Raw genomic sequence first — 12,398 nt, 5'->3', positions numbered from 1 at the left:
TAAGAAGGCATTCTTATCTCTTCTAGCTATTCTTTGGAATTCTGCATTCATTTGGGTGTATCTTCCTCTTTCTCCCTTGCCTTTCACTTCCCTTCTTTCCTCAGCTATTTGTAAAGCTTCCTCAGACAGCCATTTTGCTTTCTTGCATTTCTTTTTCTTTGGGATGGTTTTAGTTGCTACCTCTTGTACAATGCTGCTAACTTCCATCCATAGTTCTTCAGGCAATCTATCAGATCTAATTCCTTAAATCTATTTGTCACCTCTACTGTATATTCATCAGAGATATGATTTAGGGCATACGTGAGTGGCCTAGTGCTTTTCCCTACTTTCTTCAATTTAAGCCTAAATTTTGCAACAAGAAGCTCATGATCTGAGCCACAGTCAGCTCCTGTCTAGTTTTTACTGACTGTATAGAGCTTCTCCATCTTTGGCTGCAGAGCACATAGTCAACCTGATTTCTGTGTTGACCATCTGGTGATGTCCATGTGTAGAGTCATCTCTTGGCTTGTTGGAAAAGAGTGTTTGCTATGACCATCGTATTTTCTTGACAAAATTCTACCAGCCTGTGCCCTGCTTCATTTTGTACTCCAAGGCCAAACTTGCCTGTTACTCCAGTTATCTTTTGGCTTCCTACTTTAGCATTCCAATCCCCCATGATGATAAGGACATCATTCTTGGGTGTTAATTCTAGAAGGTGTTGTAGACCTTCATAGAACTGGTCAACTTCAGCACCAGTGGTTGGGGCACAGACTTGGACTATTGTGATGTTGAATGGTTTTCCTTGGAATCGAACTGAGATCATCCTGTCATTTTGGAGTTTGTATCCCAGTACTGCTTTTCCTACCCTTTTATTGACTATGAGGGCTACTCCATTTCTTCTGAGGGATTCTTGCCCGCAGTAGTATACCTGATGTCATCTGAATTAAATTCACCCATTCCTGTCCATTTTAGTTCACTGATTCCTAAAATGTCGATGTTCAGTCTTGTCATCTCTTGTTTGACCACATTCAGCTTGCCCTGATTCATGGATCTTACATTCCAAGTTCCTATGGAGCATAGATCTTTACAGCATCAGACTCTCCTTTCACTACCAGATACATCTGCAACTGAGTGTCCTTTCGGCTTTGACCCAGTCACTTCATTCTTTCTGGCGCTACTAGTACTAGCCCTCTGCTCTTCCCCAGCAGCATATTGGACACCTTCCAACCTGAGGGGCTTATCTTCCGGTGTCATATCTTTTTTGCCTTTTGATACTGTCCATGGGGTTTTCATGGCAAAGATACTGGAGTGGGTTGACATTTCCTTCTCCAGTGGATCATGTTTTGTCAGAGCTCTCTGCTATGACCTGTCCGCCTTGGGTGGCCCTGCATGGCATAGCTCATAGCTTCATTGAGCTACACAAGCCCCTTTACCACAACAAGGAGTCGTGGTATATTAGAATAACATATATTAAAATATATCCATGAAGGAGTGTGGTATATTAGAATAATTTTTTTTAGCTTTTGTGGTTTACTAAATGCAAGTAAAAGAAAAATGCTAAATTAGATTCCTCTAGCGCAGGGGTGGGCAATATGTGGCCTTCTAGTCATAGGACAAAACATCACCCCCAGACACTATAGCCAATGATGAGGATGATGGGAGTTGTAAGCCAAAACATCTGGAGGGCCACAAGTTGCTCACTGCTGTTCTAGAGCTTTGTAGTATTTTGCAATGTGGGAAACCCATGTCACTGCTCAATACTAGTAGAGCTCAATTCTTCTGGGATTTGTTTTGCAACCAGACAGATGGGCAAGGTTATTGCTGTCTGACTAGCCGTGTGGATAATAATTAAAGCACCTGGACAAATGCTATTGTAGCTTCCCAAGCCCAGATACAGAAGCAGTTTAAGATTTGGATGTAATCCTATTTAATTAACAGTTTGCAGTCTGGTTTGAGCACTTCTTGTACTGGTATATTTGAACATGAAGTTTGAAACATTGCATGGTTTTCAAACTTTGTTTTTCTTGACTGAACCATTTAGAAAGTAAGAATATGCCCCTCATTTGCTGTATGGAAAGCATCTTGGACAAAATGAGCCATATGGAGAAAACTGAAATGGCCTGTGCAAAATGTTTCCATTTTAGATTAACCTGCCCTTGGCTTTGTTGTTATAACTCACCTTGACTGTGGTTTGTTGAAACTAGCCGAGTTCAAATTATAGTTTATATAGCTGGTGTGTTTGAACTAACCATAATAAAGAGTGACCAGTTAGGGTGAAGATGATACTCTAAACTGCAGCTAACCCACACCATAAGCAGAAGTCCCTGATCTCTTTTGGCTATGCTGGAGGAGGTGATGTGAGGTGGCGAGCATATTTTCCTGACACTTGGTGTGGTGAATTTTATTGTGCTTATTCTGTGTCAAGCCTTAGGGTGGCCCCTATTTCTAGTGCAGAGTAACACCAGCAAGCAACATGTCTGCTTAATAAACAAGGTACTACAGTGCTATTTTGAATGGGACACATAGTCATAATACATTCTTTTAACATGTGATCATGGTTTAACTTTATGTCTGAACACAACCACTGACTTTATTTCCACTGGAAAGCGGCCTCTAAGGAGCAATGGGGGACATTCTTTCTCTGGCTGAGCATGATAAATAAGGCTTAGTAGGCTTGATAAATTACCACCGACTTGATATTGGTGGACAGGGGATGACATTTTGTTACGGTTAGTGGAATACAGCCTTAGTTTAGTTTAGTTCTGTGAGACCCTTGGTAAGTGCCAACTGAGCGCAGGCTAAGTTTATTGTTTTTTAATTATTCAAGCTCTCCAGTTTGTTCAGTTTATTCTTTTAAAAGAAGTGTTAAGGGTGAACTAAGGAACCCTGGATTGTTCTAAATGTGAAACATTTATTATATTCTTAAGGTTGTTTGGCTTAACGAAATACAATATATGTACTGTTTAGTCTGTAGTATTTTACTTCTAACAGTGCACTTCATCTTTATACATAAAATGAGGAATGTTACCCATTTAACAGTGTACCTGATAACTCTTAAGCAGACTTCTTTTTCTTAGAGATGTTAAGTCATGATTTAAATTGATCCACCCTGTTCCTACACAAATACTGATTACTATTAATATTCTGCATTTATAGACCACCATTACAATGTTATACATGTCTACCCAGAAGTTTACTTCATTTGTTTATGCATTTATTATATTTCTATCCTACCTTTTTTCTGCAAGGAATCCCGGGCAGTTAACATAATCTTCCTCCTCATCTCCATTTTACTTTCATAACGGCACTGTGAAGGTAGGTTAGGCAGAGAGTGACGGGTGCAGAATCATAGGTTGAGTGGGGACTAGAACCTGGATCTCTGGACCTCCAGTTGAACACTCAGAGCATTATGCTGTACTGGCTTATTGCTGAGTTCAGTGGAACTTACTCCCAAGTAAAAGTGTAATGGATTGTACTGTTCAGAGTGTTGTACTGTTATGCACATGTTTAGACATTTTCATGAAGCCGTCCACCACAGCCTCAAGAGCCTTTTCTTGGTCAGTCAGTACTATCTCAGATCTTATCAGTCTATTTTGTGTCTCAACATATATTAGTTTGTACTGAACTACTTTTGTGATTTTGATTCCCATTTTCCAAGCTTGGAGAGATCCCTTTGGAGCTCCTCAGATTTCTTTTTGGTTTCAACCATCCAAAATAGTTTGGTGTCATCAGCAACTGCTCATTCCTAATTCCATACTGTTCTGGGAAGGGGAAAGAATTGGCAAAAATTACCTCCAGCATTTCCCTAGCAGAATGATCTAGGAGTATAGTTCCATTTATGGGAGGTATGGATCTATACCTAAGTACTTCACAAAGCAAAAGCTAAATAAAGCTCATGTGCAATCAATCTGAAAAGGGAAGGGAATATGATGGGAAAGGAAATCTTTTGTACCTCCTAACTGAGAGGAGTATAGAAAATAACAAGCACTTTTTAGAATATTACTGAAGAAATGGAAGAAGAAAAAAATAAAAATATATTTTAGAAATGACTTGGGGGAAGGGAGTTAATTCTTTGCAGAAAGATAATTCTATTTATAGGGAACAGTAAGGGTAAAATGTAAACACAAGCAAAATACAGAGATTACTTTATAAAGTAAATCTGTACATAAGAACCAAGAGGAGAATTGATTGCAAAAGAAGGAGTATTGAGATCAGAAGGGAATTTAAAGAAATGTAGTAGGCCAGCAAATTATATCAGAAATGTGAGCTTCCACCCAGACAAAACAGGATATATTGAGGAGTTGTGTGAATAGGATATTGGAATGAGTTCTTTTCAATCAAATTACTCTGCCTGAATGTTTATCTTTAGGTTTGGGAAGAATGGGAAAGCCACCTTGCACTGGCCATGAAAGATATGGGAAATATCAAGGCTGAAGAGCATCACTTCAGTTAACACCTGTGAATTAATTAGCACCTGGATGTATAAGTGATTGGAACAGGAAGTACAAAACTGTCTCCCATGGCTTCTCTACGGAATCTTTGCACATTTGCAACCTCTTTGCTTTTCATTGTTTTCCTAGATGTTTGCTTTAAAAGAGAGCACATATCACCCAGCTGAACCTGAAGGTGTTCAGTTTTACGTATCATTTCACACAAAGGGGAAGATCACACCAGTGTGACAGCACTGCAGATGACAGAACAATTTGTAGTGGCACTAAAGTAGCAAACTTCATTGTTGGGCAGGGGGTGGGTTCCACGGGCTTTGTCACAGTTTTAGCTATCCAGGAGAGAACTAACAGTATATTACACATGAACACTCGGATGCTAGCAGGAGGGGACTTCGTCTCTCTCATCTCTCTTGCTATCTCATGCATGGCCTGCAGTCTTTCCTGAAGCATCTCACCTTGCCCCCAGCAGCCCACCAAACCATATCCCAGACTGTTTGGGAGCCCCGCTTGGCTTCCCAGAAAAACTTGGAGTGAGAAGGGGATATGCAGTATGTGGTAGTTAGAGGAGGGAACAAGAAAGTTCAAAGCCTCAAATGTAAGTCCTACAGATGTTTAACAGAATTAACTTTGAAGAAAGCATGCTTGGGGATGTAGCTTTATTTTATCTTCAGCTTACAATTGTAATATAATTTGGATGTGTTTTAAAAAAAGCATTTCAGGTAATCAGCAGTGAGGGGACCATATTGTCCCTGCCAATAAATGTGCAGCACTCATCTGCACTGCAGCAGCAGCAACAATAACAAAAGATCAACCTCCAAATGCAACCAACAACATATGAGGACAGAAGTGTTTCTCTCTCCTTCTACAACTGTATAGCTAGATCTATTCGCTGGCTTTTGGGCATTACATTTAGAGAGAGTCCTTCCCTACCCCCTTGGATTTCTCTCTCCTTACCCATCTCAAGTTCTGTGTTCTTTTGACAAAATTTCCAACTTAATTTAGTACTAGAAAGAGTGTGCAGAAAGAAGAGTTGTAGTTAGTGCAACAAACAACAGCAACAACAACAGAAGCTGAAAAATGAAAGCTTACAAGCATAATGAGCTTGGTTCAAGGCTTGCACTACAGTTTTTCTAAACAAAGAGAGATTCTAGTTGAACCTCTTTTGGCTAGTCTCTTTGAAATGGCCCTGAGCTGCTTTACTCAGAGAGCTCTTCCAAGAATTCATATTAATCAAGCATGCTTTCGGCCTCGTTGTCCATGGTGGCATGTAAAATACAAAATGCAGAACAATACCAGTTATTGTTGTGTGTACCCCCCGCCCATTTGCTGCCCCTGTTTCTTCGGGACATCCTTCAGGCAGCATTTTTTAGGTGTTGCATAACTGCCGTGTGTGTGGCCAGGCCTTGAAAAACTGACCAGAGTTGATTAGCAAATTGGATATGGCATTTGGCTTTATTATTTACCTACTGAAACATTGTAAAATCACCTTTCATCCTTGTCAATGCCAGCATAATGTCCAAAAGTATGATTAAAATCATGCAAGTAGAATTAAAGATGAAAAGTGCCTTCCCTAGCCTGGTGTCCTGCAGATGTATTGGGCTATAGCTCCCATAATTTAAACACATAATTTATGTGCTGTAAACCAGCCAGAGAGCTCTAACTACTGGAAAATGTAGATGTTAAATAAATAAAATAATAAATAAAACAATTTCCTGCCAGCATGACCTAGGAATTATAGGCATTTTCATCCAACAATCTGGAGGGTGCCAAATTAGGGAAGGATGCATGGAAATGAGTCATAAGCACAGAATGCAGACAATACATCAGAACTGAGAAAGTGTATATTTACCCTCTTCCAGTGGGTGACTGGATTTGCACAGTGTAGCAGTCCATTGTGGGTAACTAGCCACAGTGAGTTGTCATCTGAACACAGATTGCTTCTCACAGGGTGGCTTGTTTTGGAGCAACATGACACCCTGATGATCCATGGCATCTTCTAGAGGCTGTTGATCCCATGATGGGTTGGTGTATCATCTGAACCCAGGAGACCAGTCCCATTACAGGTTGCAGGAAGTAGTGAGCGACCCACACTCCACAAGCAGCAAAAACCACTTGCTGTTCTTGAAGGCCTCTGCAAGAACAGCTGTTCCATCCATGCCCAAGCAGCACTGGGAAGCAACTGTCACTGGTTTGTTGCTCTTGTAAAAATACGTTTTGGGCTGCAGAAATGTGTACAATTAAGTTTGTAATTTTAAAAAAATGTTTTTGGCCTTTCACAGATGTGCACTTATGACTACTCAAAATGTAGAGTCTTGCCTGGCCAATTTCCTGGTAAACGTCTGCTGTAGGTAACATTGGACATTGACAATAGTGAGGTTAATTGGAATACACTTGACAGATGTCAGTTGAAAAGCAAAGTGGCAAAGTGGTATTTGCCCTGCAGAGGGATAACAAGTATATCTTCCCCTAACCAATGTGATTCTCTGCTTTTTAAGTATTACTCTGATAGGTCTCTGTACTCTCTACCCTTTCCATACTTCCCTGAATGTGCAAGTATTCCAGAAAGGGAGAATTTACATTCAGTGCCCTTTTTGGACACCCTTACTTTTGAGAGTTGTCAAAAGAAAGGGTTCTTTCTTCAGAATCCCATCCAGCAAATTTGAGCCAGATTTGTCTGTCAGGCTGCAAGTTCTGCGAACAGCCTGCAGTGTGCAGCTGATTCCCATGTTGGGTTGTCATGTCACTTGCTCAGCACTTCCTTTCTAAACCACTATTCTAGGGATGCTCTAACTTGAGTCTTGCATTGAGCAGCAGGTTGGACCTGATGGCCTTATAGCCCTTCTAGCTCTACTCTTACAGGATTCTGTGGTTTGGGGGCTTTGATACTGTTCAGATGTAATGGTGGCACTCAGTGGCAATTCATAGTTTAATGAACTTACGAACTGCCTCTGAACACAACTGTAACATTTGAACAGGGCCTGTTTCTTCCTGCTGCTGAAGCCACAGACTGGAACACACCTTTTAGCGAGGCTGGGATGGATTTTATTCTGGTGCCCTGGGACTTCAGTTTGTGCCTTATGATTCGGTGAGGGAAATTTTTGCATCTTATTCATGTAGTTATTATTTAAAGAAGTGTTATTTTCAAATTGTTTATTGTTATGGAAAAGCAAGATACAAATAAATTGAATTTCTGGTGGAGGAAATCTTTACTGGCTTCTGCTGCCCTCTGCAAAAGAAGGAACTGCAGTAATGATGACCTGGAAATACAGTTCCTATGTACAAGAAGACAGGCAGTAAACTGTCTTTGCAGAGGCCCTGCTCATCTGCTAGAATTCAATTAGGATGTGCTTCTGTCTTGTTTTGGACTGGGTGATGCCTATAGTTTTTGTGCTGCTTGTTTACTTAGCAAGTGATCTACTTTACAGCCGTCTGATTCCCCCCTCCCCTCTTTTGCACTGAGTTTGACCTGCTTTCCTTCAAATATGCCCTAATTTCCTATACAGCCAGGAGCTTAAAATGTTGTTGCTAGAGTTCTTTCTTTTTCAAGTGAAAGGGCACCTGCAAATCTAGGGTACTTTGGGAGAAGGGGAGAGTTGTATGCCTTAGCAAGTTGTTTTTTGTATACTGTGAGTACATGGGAGACTGAAGTTGAAGGGCTGTGGGGCATGTGTAGGTGGGGGAAGGGGGAAGTATATTGGCCGGATTTAATGGAGAGAGCACTGTATTAGAATATGTGCAAGTGAGATTCATTTCACTATGATGGGTGGGGGGAGGGGAGGAATGGAGAGGCTGCAGCTGCTTGTAAAGTGATACAGAAGAGCTGGCAGTATTGTCATGGAGGGAACCACCAGCATATGCTTCCTTGGCTTTTCTAAAAAGCAGAAAAGTCCTGCTGAACGCCCGGTTTTTAAAGGCATGCACATATAGATAACACATGCAAGGCAAGTCAGCACTAGTGGAGTGTGTGTGTTTTTGTTTATTTCTGTGTGTCCAGCACCCATTTAAAAGAAATGTGCAGGGGAGGTGTGTCTCCCAGTAATAAATAATTTTGTCATAGCAGCTCTCAACACATGTGGCTTAAGCTTACTGAGAGCACCTATTTATATAAAGCCTGAGAAAATTAATGATTGATGTTTACTCCAGATGAAATGTTTGTAAACTGTTTGCCTAGATCTGGCAGAAGGTGAGACAGAATCTTAATTTGCATCAAGGTCTGGTGTAAGAGGAATACTGTTTTGTTCACAGCAGTCATGCATTGGCTCTAGCTTGTGGGTATTAAAACTGAAGGAGAGCCTTGCTGAAGCAAACCAGAGACATGCCTAGCCCCTGATCTGCTCCTAGAGTGGTCAGCCAGATGGCCACAGGAAGCTCATAAGCAGAACCTGAGCTCTACAGTAGTCCATTCTATTTGTATTCCCCAGCGACTGGTATTCCAAGGCAGTAGAATTAATATGTAGCCATTGATAGCCTTGTCCTCTGTGAATTTGACTAAGATAAAATTTGGTTCAATAGGAGAATTTTGATAACAAAGGATTTGATAAGAAATAAATGCATACATTGCTTTGGCCCCAAAGATGGGTTGCTTTGTGTTCTTACCATGCTTGAAAGTCCATGTTGCTCTCACCTCATACCTAAGGATATGTGCAGAGTTATTTATATAAACACACTTGACGTAGGGCACCACTGCTGCAGGGCATCCTGTTGGGTTAGGGTGCAAAGAATGCATGCATGCAAAGAAAGTAGGCTTCAGTCACGAAGAGCATGTCTGAAGCCGTTTTAAGTTGCAGCCCATTAGCTGCACTCCAAGACTGCACATCTAGCTGGTTCGGATGGTTCCCAGGCAAGCTGAAGCTCTTTCCCCAGAGCTTCTCAAGTCTGGGAATGCTGATCCCTACCTGGACACATGGTGTTCCCTCTTGGTGCTATTTAAAAAACAAAAACAAAAAACCAATAACAACACCACAAGTGGGCTAGTCTTTTATTTATTGGCTCTCCCTTTGCTTGCATAGGAACCCTAAGCTGTAATGTAGGTTTGTGTCACTCTGCTGTTTCCCTTTTTTTGGATGCAAGTCCTACTGATTTATGATTAAGCTTACTTTCAGGTAAGTGTGCTTAGGATTGCTTCTATCCTTGCACCTTTGAGAAAGACTAGACCGATGGTTTTCCAGACGTGGAGGTATTACTTATTACATCCTGTGTGATAGAGTAATATGTTGAGGGTGTACAGATGCATAACCTACAGGCTTCATAACCCACTGCACTGGGGGACACAACTGTAGACTTAAGATTTGCACGTTGACAAAACAGTGACACCTTTTTTTCCTGTTTGAATTATGAAATGTCAGCCCTTGGGTACTTGGTTCAATTTTTGTTAGGAATATATGCGTGACAACTTCTGTGCCCTGTTGCTTTCAGTAGAAACCTTGGTGAAGCCAGATTTCTCAGCCTTGGAGGCTTTAGCAATATCTGCAGTCTTACGCAGTTTCCGGGGCATGAGTCCTGCTGAGGTTGATGGGGCCTACTTCTGAGTAGACATGTGCAGTATTGTGTAGTTAGTGCATTTCAACAGTGATGCTATTGATAGAATTTTTGTATTAACAAATGCTGGCATATGGCAACTAGAGTACAAATAGCTCTCTGGGCACCGCATGATGACACTCCTTCCTATGGGGCATCTCTCACAGTATTAGCTAAACCACATTTTAAACTTGATAGTGGCTTTAGGGTTTAATATGTCACCCAAGTATGCTTTCTGCTGTCATTGCACCTTTAAGCCCATCTTGCTTTCACTTGCTCTACATGTTGGAGAAGTGCAGAAGCACAAGAGGAAGAGAGTGCTTTGGTAGTACTTTTCCATGCCTTTCCTTTTTTGTTTATTTTGGTAATATCTGATTCATTCAGACAAACCCTGTGGCAAGGCATCAATCTCAGTAGAAAGTTGACTGATAGAAGTCCATATTTAAGCCGCTGCTGGCATTGGTTGTTACTGTTGAACAAAACGTCTGTGTGTGCTCTTAGCAGCCGGTGCTCCGTATAACAGCATTTGCTCTACTTGTGGGGCGGGCTACAGCACTATGTAAGACAAGAGAATACTCCAAGTTCTTGACCCCTGTTTTTAGACCCAGATTTTTTGGATCTCTCTCTTGGAAGCTAGTTGTAAAGGAGCCAATAAAGAAACAACTTCAAAAACAAAACCTGGAAGTGACAAGTATCTTGGCTGGGACTTTGTGCTATTGGTTCTTTCTATTTTGGTTTGTCTCTAACCTATGCCTCTTTAAAATTTTCTTGCAGGATGGACTGTTGAATTGGAAAGCACCGCAGACCTGGTCATACAGCCCGGCTGGTCCACTCTCTGCTTTATTTATCTATTACTAGTTATTTAAATTGAACTTTTAATAACCTGCCAGCTGCTCTTCAGACACACATGGTGCATTGTTGCCATTCCCAGAATCATATCTTTGAAATCCAGGCCCTTGGTAACCTTCATCGAACAAAGAGGCGACCTAGAGGATACATCTGCAGCCGGACTTTTCAAACCTGCTGCCCCCTAGCTTCCCCATTGCCCGTGCTGTTTTTCTAGCACATCATGGAGCCCACAATGGAGTATTGCTTGGCACAGGTTCTGCAGAAAGATGTTGGGAAGAGGCTTCAGGTTGGCCAAGAACTGATAGATTATTTCTCAGATAAACAGAAATCTGCTGATCTTGAACATGATCAGACCATGCTGGATAAAATGGTTGATGGTCTTGCTACCTCATGGGTAAATTCCAGCAATTATAAGGTAAGACTGATTTGCAGGAATGAGGTTGCTAAGGTCAAACATCTCTTCACCTCTGTCTCATTACCACAGGCTTTTTCATCAGATTTGGAACAGAGTCTTTAAGCTATTAGCTTGAAAACCCTATTCAGTCTGCATTCTTAGGACTCTTGACTGATAACATAGTGACAAGTTTTGTGGCACTTCACCTTAGTAAAGGATGTTTACACATATAAACATAAAAATAAGGATTGGACCAGTATTCCTTCTGGTTCAGTGCTTGTATTGATGTTCCAGCCTGGATGGATAACATTTGTATTAGCATGAAGTACAAGGCCAGGTACTAGCAGCCTTGGATATTAAGAAAAAAGGATGACAAAAATTTAAATTAGTCGACTCTGATTTCTTGAGCTTCCTTTAAAAATTTCTTGTTACAATATTTGTATAACATTACATTGCATTCTGCATATTATATTGCATATTATATTGCTTTGCATATTGGCAGAACTTCATGAGATAAGAAACACAGAGCTGCTGCCCAGAATTTCAGCTTTATGTTTCTTGCCCACCATAACATGAACTAAAATTTCCCAGGTATCCTTCCTGGTGTCATTATGGTGCAAGTCTTCCCATTGCTATGTCACACCATTGGTGGTGCTGTTTGGCGATAGCTTGGCATGCTGACCCTGGGACGCAGGGCAGGTTGTGCTGCTCGTTATAGAAACTATGGCTCCTTTTAATGGTAGACCAACATTTCTTGTTATATATCATCCTACCTTATAACTGTTCTTCAGCAGGAAGAGTATTTGGAAGGTGAATAAGAGAAGTGATGATTGCAACCAGCCAACCACTATCTGGTGTCAAGTTACCATCATTCTTGATGTGCAATAGAAACAACAATTTTGCCACACATCTGCCCCTGGGTTTTGGCAAAAGTCCCAATTGCATGGATGATACAAATGATCCAACTAGACAGGGTTGTGGTGAAGTTTTTGTGTTGAGTCTGTATATGTTTTGATGCATTCGTTGCAAATATTCTAGAAATCCCTATAATAAGCTCCAGGAATGCACTTATGCCTTGAAAGAGGAAGCTGGATGAATGGTTCTATCTCAGGTCTTTATCCATGGTATGATTGTCATGTGGAGGCCATTTTAATTCCTTGAAATAACTGTTTGTGTGCACCAGCTTGTCCCTGTGTCTCTTTTACTTGGTG

The 12,398-nt window shown here is 41.0% G+C and overlaps 1 protein-coding gene across 9 annotated transcripts in view; it reads left to right on the top strand.

Annotated features, from left to right (window-relative positions):
* Positions 1–12,398, top strand: part of CLASP1 (cytoplasmic linker associated protein 1) — a 222,703-nt gene that overhangs the window by 32,269 nt on the left and 178,036 nt on the right. For all 9 annotated transcript variants that reach the window (XM_044438058.1, XM_044438065.1, XM_044438064.1 and 6 more), the window contains exon 2: positions 10,719–11,208. In XM_044438058.1, the coding sequence (XP_044293993.1) occupies positions 11,014–11,208 (195 nt within the window). In that variant the 5' untranslated portion in view covers positions 10,719–11,013. The remainder of the gene's footprint in view (positions 1–10,718; positions 11,209–12,398) is intronic.

The sequence above is a fragment of the Varanus komodoensis genome, unplaced genomic scaffold, assembly GCF_004798865.1.
Source record: "Varanus komodoensis strain SLA01 unplaced genomic scaffold, ASM479886v1 scaffold32, whole genome shotgun sequence".
Taxonomy (NCBI): Eukaryota; Metazoa; Chordata; class Lepidosauria; order Squamata; family Varanidae; genus Varanus; species Varanus komodoensis.
The sequence above is the reverse complement of the archived record's forward strand: the minus strand, read 5'-3'. Positions and strand labels throughout refer to the sequence as shown.